Source organism: Eleginops maclovinus, chromosome 17, assembly GCF_036324505.1.
Source record: "Eleginops maclovinus isolate JMC-PN-2008 ecotype Puerto Natales chromosome 17, JC_Emac_rtc_rv5, whole genome shotgun sequence".
Lineage (NCBI taxonomy): Eukaryota > Metazoa > Chordata > Actinopteri > Perciformes > Eleginopidae > Eleginops > Eleginops maclovinus.
The window spans coordinates 10,588,685-10,605,979 of NC_086365.1; the positions used below are offsets into that span (position 1 = coordinate 10,588,685).

The 17,295-nt window shown below is 41.6% G+C and overlaps 2 protein-coding genes across 4 annotated transcripts in view; one reads left to right on the forward strand and one right to left on the reverse strand.

Moving 5' to 3' along the window:
- Window positions 1–8,815, reverse strand: part of scube1 (signal peptide, CUB domain, EGF-like 1) — a 71,148-nt gene extending 62,333 nt beyond the window's left edge. For 2 of the 3 annotated variants that reach the window (XM_063905827.1, XM_063905826.1), the window contains exons 1-2: window positions 8,614–8,815; window positions 5,959–6,081 (exon numbers count right to left, since the gene is read on the reverse strand). In XM_063905827.1, the coding sequence (XP_063761897.1) occupies window positions 5,959–6,081; window positions 8,614–8,701 (211 nt within the window). In that variant the 5' untranslated portion in view covers window positions 8,702–8,815. The remainder of the gene's footprint in view (window positions 1–5,958; window positions 6,082–8,613) is intronic. The other variant, XM_063905828.1, reaches the window with a different exon arrangement.
- A 1,835-nt stretch (window positions 8,816–10,650) lies between these two features.
- On the forward strand, window positions 10,651–17,066 carry samm50l (sorting and assembly machinery component 50 homolog, like). Its single transcript, XM_063905869.1, is given in 16 exon segments — window positions 10,651–10,834; window positions 11,570–11,683; window positions 11,884–11,985; window positions 12,081–12,168; window positions 12,264–12,370; window positions 12,913–13,043; window positions 13,174–13,261; window positions 13,388–13,516; window positions 13,651–13,722; window positions 14,034–14,120; window positions 14,353–14,423; window positions 14,654–14,721; window positions 14,918–15,064; window positions 15,256–15,317; window positions 15,319–15,398; window positions 15,892–17,066. Coding segments are annotated over 16 exon segments (1,413 nt in total). The 5' UTR covers window positions 10,651–10,813; the 3' UTR covers window positions 15,938–17,066.
- The last annotated feature ends 229 nt before the right edge of the window (window positions 17,067–17,295 follow it).

The window sequence follows — 17,295 nt, forward strand, 5'->3', positions numbered from 1 at the left end:
TTCTCCTCCTCTTCTCTGTCTCGGTAAAGCAGGTCATGTCTTCATAATTGTGGCGCAGGGTAAGGGAGAAGCTGCTGGTATAATGCAGTCTCAATCAGGCAGGGCATCTATCCTGATCGTTCTGATTACAAGCAAAAAAACAGTCCAAGACTCTACCTAAAGAGTTTGTGATGAACATTTTTGCATGAACCATACCTAGTCTGATCAAAAACCAAGGACTAGTTGTCCAGAAAAGTTCAGACTGATGCTCTAAGCGCACTTCATAAAGCCTGAATAAAAACAAAATTCTTTGTGGTTGTTTCTCTCTTCTGCTAAGTTGTTTAGGAAGCAGCTTCAAGTATGTGCACATTTGTAAAAACATCCTCAACTCCTGTTTACTTTGTATGCAATTCATCTAAAATGTGCTTCGCATTATGTCTAAACATACAATACAATCCCAGTTTCTCTGACTAAACTCTATCATTAACTACTAATCTGCTGTAGTTGTTGTAGAATCACGTTGTCTATGTTTGGCTGGTTATACAGTTAAAAATCAGCCAAGAAAAGACTATTATAGCCAGAACCTGTGTAAAAAAAGAAGTGTTTGAAGTGACATTTCCCTCTACCTACAGTATGTCATACTTAATTAGTTGCTCTGGTATGGAGATAAAGCTTTGGACTCCAACTGAAACAAAAGTACACACTCAAAGGTGTTTGTGTGTTTAAGAATGGAGATGGCTGTACACTCCATGAGGGAGGAGAAGACGCTTTGATTCAGTGTGATTAGCAGCACTGATGGAAACCAATCAATTAGCCTGTAAGAGGCTAAATAAACACAGGCTTTGACAGCTCTGTATGGCAACCAGCTATATAACTCATCCCTAAGGACCAATGGACTCTGTTAAAATATATCAGTTATATAAAAAGAAGAGGCAATAAAAAAGGGAAAACAAAACAAAAATATACATTTGAAAAAGGGATATCATATTGTTTATTTACGTGTTGCCATCACTGATCCTCTCTTGGCTCAGAGACTTTTACTTCACTGATCTCTGTGATTCAGAGATCCATCTTTGAATTTGACACCCTCAGCATGGTAAACAAGTGCTCACAACTCTTTCAACAGGCGGCAAAGTTTTGCTAGATCTCACCATAAACAGGGAGACAATTCTGGCACTATCCTACACACACACACACACACACACACACACACACACACACACACACACACACACACACACACACACACACACACACACACACACACACACACACACACACACACAGCAAAGCAGGCTTGACTGATACACAGCTCCCCCCACATACTCTTCATTTGACAACACAGGGATAAAAGTTCACATTTTTCCATAACGAGCCAGCAGTATCAGCTCGAGGAAAAGTCTACAGAGAGGACAGCGTTCATTCAACGGCAGATCCGATTTCAGAAGCATTCAAAGGAACGCATTCACTTGAGAAAATGACTCATCTGGGGGGGGGGGGGGGACTCCTGATAGGACCCATCACACCCATGGTGGAACACTCGTGGTCACAGGTGTGGTTGAAACCCACTGTAGCTGGGATGTTGATGCCGTTGATTCCTGCAGGACTACTGGACAGCCGGCTCCTGGCAGAACAAAGCGGCCTGCAAGCTGCTAATTTGTAGTGCCGACGTGTAGCAGAGGCTGAGAGCACAGGTCGTCTCCCTTGGTCACCGGGTCTCGAATCCGAGCCGTTACAAAAGCACATGAGCGAGCCAGAGTTTTGTCAATGTGGAGCCACACAGGCCACATCCCTCCACAACCTCCAAAGTGCACGCTAATAATGTGGTCATCAACACGATCCATGTCCTTGTGGGTTCCTCCAGAAAACAGACAGTAAAAAATTATGTCAACATATTTTAAAGACTCCATATTCATCAAGTCACAAGATGACTCTGACCACTTTGACCACAATGTGCTTAACAATCTTAGCAATTGAACATTTGTTTTTGGCCTGACCCGGCACATTTAGCTTAGAAAAGTCCAACAACTTTACATTGCTGCTTTCTTTGGCAGCTTCTATAGCGATCGGCTCTCATTGCTGTGGTGTTCTTGCAATGTTCCTCCCAGAGACAAAACAAAATGCAAACGAAGCTTCATCACTTACTCCGGGAAATATCTCAGACAATGCAGTTTTAATTACAGCACTCACTTATTTAAATTACACAATTGTATGGTGCCACAATAACTTTCAAGAACGATAATATCTTGCAACACGGTATTATAATCCACCGTGCAATATTTTTTATATCTGAAAGGCCTTATTTAAGAGTTGCCTGATCCAAAAAGTCCAACTTGAAGACTACAGCCAATGGACAACCAGTATGTACATCCTGGGTGAAAAGGGGAATAACTCTCCAAACAAGCTTTCCAAAAAGGTAACCCAGTAAATCTTAGGATCAACAAACTGTTGATGATAAGTTCATAAAAAACAATGCAGAGGTTGCCGACCGCTTTCCCATCACTCTCTCTCATCACTTTATTTTGGGTTCCTTCCAGATTCCAGCCATGTAGTTTAAAAAATGCCAAGAATCAGATGGGATTAACATGAAAACGTAACAAAGCCTCTGTGTTAGGACATTCAGAAGGTGCCAGGGATTGAACCATTAACTAGAGGATGAGCGCTCTACATTCCGAGCCACATCCACTTGAGACAGGATCACAAGGGGGCAGCCTTAGGAGGATAGGGTCCACTTTAGGGACCTCAAAATTGTGTCCTTGTTCTTTGCAGATGATATGATTCTGTTGGTTTTAACAGACCAGGAACTTTGCAATGCGCTGGGGTGGTTTGAAAAGGTCTGAATGGGAGTTCACCAAGTGTGTGTTGCTCCTTTTAGGTTCTGGGTAAATTGATGGCCCAAGTACAGGACTTCCAAAATCTATGGTCGGTTGAGAACCGCAAGCCGATCGTTGCAGCGTTGGCACTGGTGCTAGCATTTAACCAAATATGGTGAAGAACCCTGCCTTAAAAGGATCAACATGACTTGGCTCTGTATAATTGGCAGAAAATGGATGGCTGGATGGATGAATGAATATTAATATTCCATCTCCCCTGTCTGAAAATCATCTGGATAGACATACAAACACTCCTTATGATGTTATACTGACATAACCCGCTGTTTTATCCACAGATTTATGTAGCAGTTTAGGGGGCATCTGGAGGTCTCTGAATACCTGCAGGTGCTCTGGACAGAAAGGTCTGATAAGATGACAAATAAGAGATAACAGTGTCGATGGATCATACAATTCTGAGCCAATGCAATCGTGAGGATAACGGAATAAAAAGTATATGACGATCCTTCAGTTTTATCCAATTTCTCCCACGGTGTGTTTGACTAGACTGTTGATTAAGTGTTTGCTGATAAAGAATGACTCTGATGATAAAGAAGCAGAGAAGACTTGAGGGAGAGGGAGCTGCTTCTAGGTGCTTCCAGGAATAGCATAGCCGCTAATGGTGCTGGCCAGCAAAGTGGCTCGTAATGCCTGTTGATGGAAAACACAGCCGACCAATTACAGCGGGCATATCTAATCACCGGGGTCGGGGGTCAAATCTCAACCACCATTTGTCTTCATTTGATGTCCCTGTCATGAGCTGTTGCCTCATCACTGGACAGAGTTCAATACATCTCAGCGTACAGTGGGGGCAAAGGGAGGAGAGTGTGTGTAAAGCATGTTTTACATACACACACAGTTCACGCAGAAGCATTCAAATGCTGGATTTAGAACGGTGATGTAATAAAATGCGGTTGACATTCAAGCTCCTTCAAAACACAGCAGCCTACAGCTTCCACACACACTTACACGAAAACACATATACTGATCCAAGTGCTGGCCCTGGTGAAGTGATGTAATAACAAGTGGCTGTCAGGACAGGTCCGCTCAGACAGCAGCTTTACGGGAGGAAGTTCATATTCCTGAAAAGCCCAAACACACTGCCGTCTCCAACAGAAAACAGAGGAGCTGTTGTTATTCAGAGTTCAATAGATCTGTGTATGTCTGTAAAGTGTAATACATCACATAATGTATGGTAAAAGGAGCAGCATAATAACATAATCAATAACCATTCACACGCCAGGGGTAAGATGGAAAAAACAATTATGTCATCGTGAGACACCAGGTAAAAACGCATGGTAAAAAAATAAATGATAACACAGAGAGCTTTTGGGGAGATCAACACAGTTATTTAAGTGCTATAAACCCGCTGTAATGGCAGGGAAATGTTCTATAGAGAGTAGCAGTGATGACGTCACCTACTGTATATGCTAACTGCTTATGTTGCTTAATCTGTCATTTAGTTTTTCATTCAGAAAATGTGTGTGATTTTCTTTTCTATACTTCTTGCATCCATGATCATATGGAAACATTGGTAGTGACATTGACGCAACTTTTGTTATAGAAACAATGTAATAATGTAGACAAAAACAAGCATGAACCAAAGAACAATCAACGTGACAGATTGATATCGGAGACTTTTTTTGTATTACCGTCCGCACGACAGAGTGTTAAGTAAGGTCATGTTCCAGTGCTGGGATTTTAGTGATGTACTTTAGTACAAACGTCAATAGAGTTTCGAATGATGTGGTCTTTCCAGACAAAAAATGTACGTTTTGCTTTCACTTTGGCCCGAACTATCCCAAGATGATTAGGCTCTGAGTACATCTGGTTTTGAGCCCTTGATTTTAATGAATAGTTGGATGGTTTTGCACAGAAACAAAATCATAAGTCTCATAAAGTTAGACATCATGCTTTAATGGCTGCTTCATTGGAAGTTGGTCCGAAGCTATGTTTAGTGCTTTAGTGAGTTTAATTTACGTGTACAGACTTGGTAACAGCTGATAAAAGATGGCAGAAGAATGGCTTTGGATGCATGTACAATTCTTCCAGACGTCCCTGTTATGGTATGACACCCACTTACAGTAAATGTCTCACTATTCAGAGCTAAAACTACAAAAACAAGTACTAAATTATACCCTACTTCAAAGTTTTAAATTGCAAAAGTATGGTAACATCATTTATATGAGGGCAATCTGTCTTGTTGTAAGCAATGAAGCGCACAGTACATGGGATAAAAATGAGAGGATTACACTGTTTGTGTGTGTGTGTGTGTGTGTGTGTGTGTGTGTGTGTGTGTGTGTGTGTGTGTGTGTGTGTGTGTGTGTGTGTGTGTGTGTGTGTGTGTGTGTGTGTTACCGTCTGTAAATAATTGTACGAGCGAGCTAGGATTCTGCATAACACAGAGAGGGAGAGCATATCTGTGCATTTGCTGGGGCTCCAGCTGTGGTGTGCTCTGAGGCAGAAGTGATTGGAGGTGTGAGCGCACAGCCAGGTGCTGCCCCGTCTCACCCTGACACCCTCGCTCAGTCCACTTCCTCCCCATTAATTAGGAGATTAGGGGGGGTGACTGGGGGCGGCATGTAGGGGTTGTGAAACTGCTGTCTATAACCAGCCGTTACATCAGAGTCCCCAGAACCAGTCTAGATTTGAGTAAAATGTTAGATCGCATCCAACATCAGAGTTTCACTTCAATGAACTTGTCCCTATTCAAGTTTTATTTGGCATTGATTCGAATAAGTTTTATACTGGGTATCTGTCAACACTCATACCCATTTGCTGGCTTTACTGCAACCCTCACTCAAAAAATGGGCCGCGGACTGGCTTGCTTTTTCTCTCTGAGGTGAGGGACGTGAAGCCCCCTGCTTCAAACCCAAACAATGCGTCTTGAAACGTAAAGCACTCCTCTTTTACGCTTTGTAGTTGTGACTTTTCTTTAGCAGTGTCATCAACATTCATTGAAAAACCAAAGCATTTTATGTTAGATCCACTGTTAAAAACTAGCTGTACAATACCTGTTTGCATACCACTCCATACACAAGAAAACACATACAAGAAATAAATGAATAAGACTATGTAAATACAATTCAAAGTGGAAAATGTCACTCACCTTCGCATTGCTTGCCATCTCCCTTGTAGCCTGGCTTGCAGATGCAGTTGTAGGACTTGGGCGTGTTCTGGCAGAGGGCGTCGATGTGGCAGTCGTCTGAACCTTCTGCACACTCATCTGCATCTGTAAAAACACATAGACATCGAGGTCAATTCCCTATATGCTGAGTCCCAGTGGAATCAACATGCCCTGATTAAGGCTACGGATGACATGTCAGGATCAGCGTGCGTACTGACCTAATGCAACTCCTATTAAAGAGCCATGTCGACTTTAAACAATTCATCACAGTTCACAGATTGTGTGCAGTTCAACTGATGTCACATACAAGAGGTGTGCAAATAGCAGTTCAAATTGCAGGGGGGGGGGCAATCAATTCACACTAAGATGGTAACAGGTCTGCACTCTGTATTTACTTTTCTTATTTTATTAGATTGTTTCAAGCCTATAGGATAAAATTATGATGATTTGCCTTCTACTGGGGTAAGGCATAATGATTGTACAACAGTGGTTCTTGTCCTAGGGCTAAGGACCCCCCAGAGGTTGCAAAACAATTACTAAGAGAGGAACACAAAATTAGAATGTTGTATATAAAACAGACCTCTAATCTTTGCCTTTTTCTTTTGTGAATTACTGGGTAGTTTTACCTTCGTATGACTTCTAAATGAATACATTGAGATCACTCTTGCCCTTGTTATAAGGGGTGACAGTTAGTCACAAATTAACTTTTCTGAGTTATTTGTAAACCTTAGAGGCTATCTAGTAATTCGATGACACCAGCCATCCCCAAACGTGGAATAGCCTCATCCGCAACTCCCTACGCTGCTACCTCCAACACACTCACACGGACCACACCCTTATTCAAACCTAACCTTTGTTTTGAATTCAGCCACACATCTGTAAGTTTCGTAATTGCATCTTGTACATTTTCCAGTGCACATTGTGGGAAACGTGGTACCCAGCTTTTTCGGAACTTGCTTCATACTAGGGACTGGTCAGAATGTATTCAAATGCTGTAATTTGGACAATCATTTAAGTTAATCTGTCCCTTGCATTCCCCTAACTTTATGAAAGTGTGATACAAAGTTATAAACGAATGTGTATGATTTTATCAGATCCTAAGACACTCATAATGTCTGAATTTATGAACGTTTTTTGTCAAGGTTTGTTGAAGGTCCCAGATGCAGAGAACAGAGGGTTTAACGGCTATAATTGATCAGGTTAGTGATAGATGAGCCAGTCACATCTGAGCCCAAATCCCAGGGTGAAGGGCCAAGGCATTACACACACACACACACACACACACACACACACACACACACACACACACACACACACACACACACACACACACACACACACACACCACCTAGCTGTCATATCTATTGTTCAGCAGAGCTCTTCTACATCAGAGTATAAATAGCCTGTGTGTAAGTTAGTCAACCCGGCTGGAAGCTGCCTGTGGTTCAGCCCCTGCTCTCTGTCTGGCCCTCTGCCCGGCTCAGCTGTATAATGCAAATAAATAAACGATAAAACGGAATTTACAATAAATATTTTTCCTGTTAAAATAAGGTCAGTGAGCTGCAGGGAAAAGCAAGAGAGAGAGACAGAAACTTGGATGCAAAAGCAGCAACAAGTTCTTTTTATGGGATGAAATGCTGCAAGAGGAGCCACAATGTTTCATTTTAGATCCTCTGTTCAGCGGTGTGCTTTATAAACATGTGGCCCCTGGTTTTGACAAAGCCTTTTCCTGCATGGTGGCTCACAGTCTTAATATTGACTCCTCACGCTTTCACTGAGGTGGGAGGCTGAACAATGTGCTGCTGCATGGTCGATATGGCCCCTGCTGCCTACCGGCTCCTCCTGGGACCTGGACGTTCCCTGCTGCCACCACCACCCCTCCTTCCCCCCTCCCCCCCTTTCAACCCACATGAACACACACACGCATAGCTTCCACCTCCCCTCCTCTTCCTCCTACTTCAGCTCCGGGACAGGCCATCAAACCAATGGACAAGATGCTCTCTAGCGGCTAAATCGACTTCTAGAAACCACCATCGGTAAATCATTTGCCCCATTTGCACACGGTGAAATATTTAAACAGGCAGCCCTCTCACTCCACAGCAAATCACAGCAAATGAGTGCTTAACCCAGAGAGCAAGCGGCGGTTTCCGATTGAAATTGACCTTTGCGCGCAGGAAACACAAGTTCCAGTGAAGTCTGGGACGCCGTTAAACCGACTGGAAAACCATTTGTGCATCTCAAACGTGATGTGTAATTCACTTACTAGCAGAGTTTTAATCAAATATATCAAGTATGATTTACAAAAATGATAAAATTCAGTTGTATTACAACAAAAGCGTGCGTAAATTTGAGTTTTTTAGTAGTGTAAAGTGTGCCAATTTTACGATGCTGTTGTAATATTATTGTGGATAAAAAGTCACGCTATACTCTACATTATGATATCATTATAGGAACTTCCTGTGCTATCAAAAGACACGATTAAAGTGGCCCACGTGAGCTTTATGATTAAATTTGAACCTCCAGTGATGTCCTTAGAATATTCCAAGTAGTTTTCACTCATGTTTCATCATTTTTCCCACAAAAAGGTGCATTTCAGGGATGCCAATAAAGCAAGACAGAGGAAAGGGGAGCTCTTACCTGCAAGTCCGACATTCCCCATCACCATGCAAGTATTTATGAGGAGGATAAACAAACAAACGTCCCGGGAAAAACAAGCGCTCCCCATGCTGACAGACGGTGTGAGGATTCAGCAGGGCTTTTCTGGGGGTTTGGACTGTGTGTGTGTGAATGTGTGCGTGTGTGTGTGTCTCTGATACGAGAGGAGGAGGACCGCTTCTGGTGGACCCGCAGCGGCGGGCAGAGAGAGGGGTAGAGAGAGAGGGAACAGCAGGAGAGAGCGGAGGCGATCGGAGCCTCCTGATTGGCTGGTTTGTACCGGTGGAGAGAGTGAGAGAGAGAAATAGAGGGGGAGAAAGAGAGGTGAGCAGCGCAGCGTCATGATGTGGGTACTCAAACTTCGTTCCCAAAACCCTAAAAGCCCAATTACAAATACAAGTGAATAACAAAAAACCCAATTTGAATGAACATTTATGGGGTGTTAAATATGGCCTATATTTGTCTGACTTTTCTATAACTCTCTATTTCTTTATTTTATACTGCAACATCCTTAAAGGTAAACTCTTAAAACGAGATTAAGTCAATCTGTTCATAACTGATGTCCATCACCTGTCTGTGATTTGGGGTCATAAGCCAAAAAAGTTTGGAACCAAAAGAGGAATTAGGTTTATTTTACTTCATATATTTCTTATCCTGCTACGACCCTTATACACATTGTAGCTGTTTTAACGATATTAAAATGCCATTATTGCCCTAACTGTGCGAACTAAGGACCCCTGAAGGTCCAAAAAGGCATCGTTTGGGAAACACGTATAGTCATTGCACTATAAGGTCCATTTAATAAGCACAAACTCAGGGAGTAACAAAGTCTATAAAGATCATATTCAGTAACTTGTTCCCTGTTCAATATTGACGCACTTTTCTGAACCATTAGCTCAATAGGATTTTGAGAATTCAGTCATACTGACGCCTAGTGGTGGGACATGAACGTTCACGTATGGATTACTGCGCACCACTTTATATAATGCAATTAATGAACTGAAGTGACTAACAAACATGGGAAATATCAGTTTTACAGGTTGGTTGTTTGTTTGTTTGTTTGTTTGTAGGTTTAAGGGAAAAATAGTTTGGGTAATGTGTATGTGGGCACACTCAAAAGTCACCAGGTTAATCCATATGTCACCAGGTTAATCCATATGTCACCAGGTTAATCCATAGGTCAGGGGTCACCCACCATTCATTTATTTAAAGGATTAAAAACAGTCAAAAATAAATATGGGGATTCTCATTATTTAAAGTCTTTTTAAATTAAGTAAAAGTTAAATGACACAACAAGATTCCATTTGACCACCAGAGCTAAGAAAGAAGTTCACGGTTGTGTATTAGTGAATTTAGTGGTTTTATTGAAGCCATTATATCTGCAAACAAAAAATCCAAAGAGTTAAAAGAAAAAGACTGGAAAGGTGAATGAGGACACAAATTATTTCAGTGTTGTTGTTTTTTTCTTATCTTCTAAATGAGTAACAATTCTATTGATGCCAATTTTCTTTTACAGAATAACAAAAAGTAAAAAACATTAAGACAAGACCCAAGCTGTCTGGGAATTTACCGAAAACGTCCCCATTCCAAACTGAGATACCTTTAACTAGTGTTTAATCCAGACGCTGCCGGTTTCTGTTAGATTTGAAGTGAAGAGGACTAAAAGAAGACAAACAGCGCCATCTTCTGGACAAGCTCATTTAAATGTGACGCTGGTCATGTCCCGCCCACTTCAACCATTCCTCATTTCTGTCCAATCAGAGAGAAGACAGGATGATGCATTTAAGAGCAATGCATTTACTTGCTTCTACAATTGTATCTCAGTTGGATGCTTTTCGTTTTATTGCAACTCATTTGCTTCATTTGATTAAACTCATTATAAAGCCACGTATCTACCAGCATTGGTGCCTGTCTCCTTGCTATATATGTATGACCTTTATACGGGAAACATAAAAATAAATGTATAAACCACGTGACGAGGTTAAACTGAAAGACCTCTCCAGAGGTTCACGTAGAAAACGAGGAGTACTTTAACGCAACGCGAGATCTCATCAACTGTCATGGCGTCTCCCTTGAAGGGGGATAGGTAGTGGAAAAAGTAGCCGCTGTCATTTGTCAGTTTTCGCCTGTTTACAGAGCAGGTAATCCCAATTGCAGAGGCTCTTAGGACCGGATATTAACCATGGGGACTGTCCATGCAAAGGTAATCTCCAATTTCCCTGGCAGCTGGCATGTCTGTGCCTTTTTGACCATGACCTCCCTGCCCAGTCAGACTCACTAGCATTTGTACTCGATGTACTGTTCAATACTGCTGGATAAAGACGAACATTAAAGAACATTGACTGGTTACATTAAGTGTGTACTGGGGAACTGCATGTGGTGAATAGCTGTTTCTTTGACTGAAGCTCATTTAAATGTTCGTAGCGTTACAAATATAGGCCTGGCGTGATTTTCAAACCTAGGTATCAAATTTATGACAAACTAACCCGTTGTAACCACGAATTGTGTTAGTAGTTAACGTGGTTTTGGTGTTTTCAGAAAGTTTTCATACAAGAATACCTATAAAATCCATTTAATACTGTGTTATTAACACAACAAATGGATTAAATTTCCTGTCTTACATTTTGAGAAATGTGCCTTTTTAACCTGCTACTTACCTTACTCACCATGCAGTTCCTTTCACTTGTGGTAGGACATCATATACTTGCTTTTAAAGCCCCGCCCTTTAACCTATTGACCCATGACAGCAGTCCTTTTAAAAGATGCCATGCATACTTTCCCTGTGTTCATTGTATCAGACTTTTAGGATTTTCACCTCTCACCTGAACTTTAGATACACAAACCAAAACTCTTTAAACTCGGGAATGTGCTGTTACATTTATTTCATACATTGTTCATGCAGTGTTACTTAAAAGCATTGTGCTTATCATTGTTGCAGAGTCTGGATCCTCTCCCGATGCATGGCCGTGATTTGGGTGTCCACCCTGATGACTTGGTGGAGCCTCCAGAACCGGAGCAGGAGTCAAAGCAGGAGATCCTCGAAAACAAAGCGGTAAGTAGCAGTAGTATCATCGTAGCTTTTGTGATATAACAAATATTAGTATTCATAAATAGTAAAGTCCTTGTTAAAGCACTCAAGTGAAAAAAATATGGAATTAAATGGCTATCACAGTCAAAGTACTTGCAGCTAAATGCATGTGTCTGCATTTGTGTACGAGTGTGATGTGGGAGTAATCCAACATCTCTTTGCAGGTGATCGTGCAACATGTGAATATCCAGGGTCTTGGAAGAACTAAAGAGGATCTGCTTGGCTATGAGATCTCTGAGGTTTTCCATGCAAAAAACCTCATTGATGTACGTATTTTATTACTGACTGTACATCAAGGAATGATAGCACCCAGTTTCAGTTTCTGAAAAGTTGCAGAGCTCTGTTTCTTTCTCGGTTACAGGTGATGAAAAAATCTCACATCGCCAGACAGAAGCTGCTCCGCCTGGGTATCTTCAAAGAGGTGGAGGTTCTTATCGATACATCTGAAGGTAACTCATTCAGACATTGTTATAAAAAAGACAGCCACAAATAAACAATATATTGAATAATGGCTGTAACACACCTGATTGGTTCTCTTCCTCAGGTACAGATGCCTTGCCCAACGGTCTGGATGTAACTTTTGAAGTGACAGAGGTAAAGAGGCTGACAGGAAGCTACAACACCATGGTTGGCAACAATGAAGGAAGCATGGTGAGAGAAACAACACTTGCACATAATTCATGTCAGTCATATTTTCCCATTTTATTGGCTAGAGATGGAGCACAAATCCAACCTATCGTTCATCTAAAATCCTTGCTTAATTGGCTACCAGGTGATACGATTGTCTACTTAGATTATAGTTCATTTCAGAATCAGAAACAGGTTATGTTATATTGGTGATGTTAAAGGTGTCAGGATCAGATCTTGGGCAGGTTATGCAAAAGCAAATGTGTAGCCATCAGAATGTAGATTAAGCTGTTTTATGGATGTGGTGTTATTCATGCTGACTCAATGCGACCTGTCACTGGGTCACTTCTTTGTGCCTCCTTTTAAAGAAAAGGTGAATGCATCAAAAACGTCACCAAATCAAATATTGTGGGATATATACCCAAGTGAGACACAAGGGTTAAAGGGTTCAGAGACCTTAGGAATATGTTGCTTGTAACACCTGTGATTACCAGTTGTTATCATCTCCACAGTGAGGTTATTGTATGTATTATTTTATGGCTCACAGTATTTGTTTGGTCTTTCAGGTGCTGGGTCTGAAGTTGCCTAACATGTTCGGTCGCGCTGAGAAACTCACCTTCCAGTTCTCCTACGGGACCAAGGAGACGTCATACGGCCTGTCCTTCTTCAAACCCCAGCCCGGAAACTTCGAACGCAAGTATGTCAGTGAATGTTGCAAATAAACAGTCGGTTGTGTGTCCAAGAAAGTCTGACTACATAAAGTATTAGCACAGTTGTTTAGGGCACAGAGTTGTTGTTTTATTAAGAGATTGTGTCCTCTGTTTCAGCCTCATCCTCAACCTGTACAAAGTCACCGGTCAGTTCCCATGGAGCTCCTTAAAAGAAACAGACAGAGGCGCGTCTGCAGAGTTTAATGTAAGCGGCTGTGTGTGTGCATGCGCGTGTGTAAAAAAGAGACATTTTAATTAGATACAGAGTGTAACTGGTGAGTTTACTTAAATGTATTCAGCTCATGTTGTCTACCTTCCTTTCCTCCTGCAGTTCCCCCTCGGGATGACCAACCACACGTTGAAGTGGGAGGGTGTGTGGAGGGAGCTGGGCTGCCTGGCGCGCAGTGCATCCTTCGCCGTGCGAGAGGAGAGCGGACACTCGCTGAAATCTGCCCTCTCGGTACAACCTGGAGCCCTGACTCCTCTTAATTTCAGACTGTTGTGTATATCATTTAAAGAGATGTTTATTAGTGCTTTAAAAACATTTCTTCCATCCCACCAGTTCAACAGATCTCTGGTTTTGTTTGTTTGCAGCACACTGTGTCGATCGATTCAAGGAATTCTGCTATCTTCCCCAGCAGGGGAGCATTACTCCGGATCAACTCGGTTAGTGTGCATGTGTCTAATAATAAGAGAACCTGAATATACACTGAGAAATCACTGTAAGATGTAATTCTCTGGGTCACTGATAATGATTATATTTAATATTGTCTCAATACAAATCCAACTGTTCTAAGAACTGGCCCTCTGATTTTCTTTAGCACCACATTTATAGTTTTATTTGATCAAAGTTGAACAGGAGATGTAGCAATCTGCTTTCAGGGGGGAAATGCTGACTAAAATACTCACCACAGTTTGTATGACATTTATAGATTTGTTGGTAATTTCAGACGTTGTAATTTTGTTTTGTCCTGCAGGAACTTGCTGGCTACACAGGTGGAGACGCCAGCTTCTTGAAAGAGGATTTTGAGCTGCAACTTAACAAAAGGCTGTTCTGGGACTCGGTAAGACAGAAATAAGTCATTCCATTACCTTTATTAACAATATTCCAGTTTTAAAAGCTGCAAACACCTTAGTTTGTCATTTCTTACGCCGTGTTCTTGGGCGATGAGTTGCATTAAAGAACCACCAGTGGGCGATAAAGCCGCACTAGAGGAGTGTAACAAAAACCGTTGGTCTGCATAATGAATACTTCTTAGGATTTGTCTTTATAACACGGACTTTGTGTTCTCTCAGGTTTTGTCTGCTTCTCTGTGGGGTGGGATGCTTTGTCCCATCGGAGGACAGCCGTCTTGCATCGCTGACAGGTACGTCAGGTTTACCCAAGAGCTGTCATCTGGCTCTGACACATGTGACCTACACTTGAACACCCGTTGGTTCTTTAGATGAAGATGTTGCTCTCAAGATGCCAAATAGCTGTTTAAAAATGTAATCTTGATTATAAGCTGGGGCTACTTGTGAATTAACCAATTTTTTTAGTATTAAATAACAAATTCAGATAAATCGTTTAATGATAGTGTGTTTTTTTTTTCTTCAGGTTCTACCTTGGAGGTCCCACCAGTGTACGAGGGTTTGGGATGTATAGCATTGGGCCACAGAGTGAAGGTAAAAAAACGTAAATTATAGTTTAAAATTGTCAGATTTTTTATGTTCCATGTCTTAATCCACACTGTCAACATACAATAAAACTGAATACCCCTCCACAAAGAGAAGTACACAAAAGAAGTGCATATGGTTTTACGGCTGTAAGCATTTATGTATGTGTCCTGTTTTGGTTTAATGCCCTCTCTTTGTGCTCCAGGTGACTACCTGGGTGGAGAGGCGTACTGGGCAGGTGGTCTGCACCTCTACACTCCGCTGCCCTTCAGACCAGGCAGGGGTGGCTTCGGGGACCTTTTCAGAACGCACTTCTTCCTCAATGCAGGAAACCTCTGCAACCTCAACTACGGTGGGTGAATACAAACATTACTTGATGCAAAAATACTTTTAAATACGACAAATACAATTTATTATAGTGCATTCTATCCACATTTGAATGTTCGGAAGCGTCTCTTCAGTTTGTATCTGGAATGTGAAAACGTTTGACTGACAGTGGGATGTCCTAGGAGGGTGTTAACATGTCGGGTGTTATGTGTGCAGGTGACGGTCCCCGGGCACACATTCAGAAGCTAGCAGAGTGTATGCGCTGGTCGTACGGAGCAGGGCATCGTGTTGCGGCTCGGAAACATCGCAAGGCTGGAGCTCAACTACTGTGTGCCCATGGGAGTTCAGAGTGGAGACAGGTACACTATTCACCAATACTACTATATAGAACAGGAATATTTCTGTCATAAAAGTTTTTAAACACTTGTTCTCTAAATGGAGATCCACGGACAACAAGTTTTGTCTTGGATTTGTAATTCAATAACTGAATGAGTGTCATTACAAAAATCCCAACTCTGGTGAGCTTTCAAAGCAGCATCATGTGGATTTCTCGTTCAATTTGGACAATTTTGATTAATTTAGTCCATACATTTATTTGTTATTTATGACCGTGGTGTAAGGGAAGCTTGTTCTCTTGGCCTCTATGAGGAGAACAGAGGCTATCTTAGCTGCTATGAGCACAACAAGAAGCATAACGAGGAAGAAGAATGCATGAAAAATTAAAACACAATAATATATCTGGTTCTGCATTTTGCATTTGTTATTCAAAACGTTGAAAAGTGATTTAATGAACTGACTTAGGGTGCCACTATTTCCTTACCTGTCTTTTCTCTATTTTCTCTCCTCTCTCAGGATATGTGATGGTGTCCAGTTTGGAGCAGGAATCCGCTTCCTGTGACCTCATCACTCCTCTGCCCTCACTACTCCAGCACTGGCTGTGACGTGAAAAGGGAGACCGTCTTGTTGTTTGTCACCTGTAAACGTGTTGTAGAGTGTGTAACACTAGCATGGGTCCTTTTTTCTTGGGGAATTGTGCCTGACCCCCCAAAACCCTCCTTTGATACACCAAGCAAGGCTTTGGAACAACAAAGTGCCAGTGCCATAAAACTAGTGAAACATTTTACAGTTAAAAGGGAACAGGCTTGAGAGTCAATAGTGACAAGATAGAAGAGATGACTATGGGGGAAAATACAATCATGGTAAATCTTATACAACCTTCACATCATGTCAGGACCTTTTCTCTCATCAATAACAACTGATTTAAAGTTTTGTTTTGAATGTTAGCCTCCTTCTTTGGTTTGAGTTCTTCAGCACTGGCACCTTGTCTGTGGAAAAGTCATCTACCAGTGATTTCCCCCACCGTGTTTCCTGTGGTGACACAAAGTAAATTATTTTACAGAATGTTAAAAGAGATTCTGGGCATGTTCCCTTTTTTGCCTTCCAGGACTGCTTCTTATCCAGGAGTAGGACTTTGTAATGATTTTGTTTTGACAGTTTACTGTATGCCACACACATTTCTGACCTGACTAGTTTTGTTGAGATACACTGTGTGATTGAAGGATTGCAGTGGCAGCAATGGAATGAACCGGGAGAAAATGGCACTTTCGATTTGAAGTGGCGGTGTTAGAAGGGAATCGGCCGTCATGCCAAAGCAGTTTGTTCACACATTGTTGAAGAACAGCGGGATGACTTCCCAAGGTGGGAAACCCCCCCCCCACACACACACACACACACACATCCCAGCTACACCCACCACCAGTGCTCTTACCGTTAGTCCTCTTTTTAATGTTGTTGAAGATATTCACAATAAATCACAGCTGCTCCCCTAGTTTCTGTATGGATCCTTTATGTTTTCTCAATTAAACATGGTAAAGATCAAGTATGGAATTGATCAAATGCAGGAATCAGTTCTGGACCTTCTGCGCTGGGCTTTATTCAAGTATTTTTTTCTTGTTGCCGCCTTTAACCATCAATCTACCAAAATATTAAATGCACTAAGGACTAAAAAATAAACCGTAAGAAACCTCCATCATAGCAAAATGTTAACTTCTTTCTTCTCACTACTTTTCCTATGTTATGTATGTCATATTAAGGAAGTCAAATGAAAGTAAATATATTGTAAGAAAGATGCAGGTAAATGGAATATAGTGTAAAATGATAAAAGACACGAGGAAAGTTGTCTATTTCAAAATGACTCAGTGCTTCTAAATGCCTGTGATACTTTAAATTAGGATCCATGGCCAATATTCTATCTAT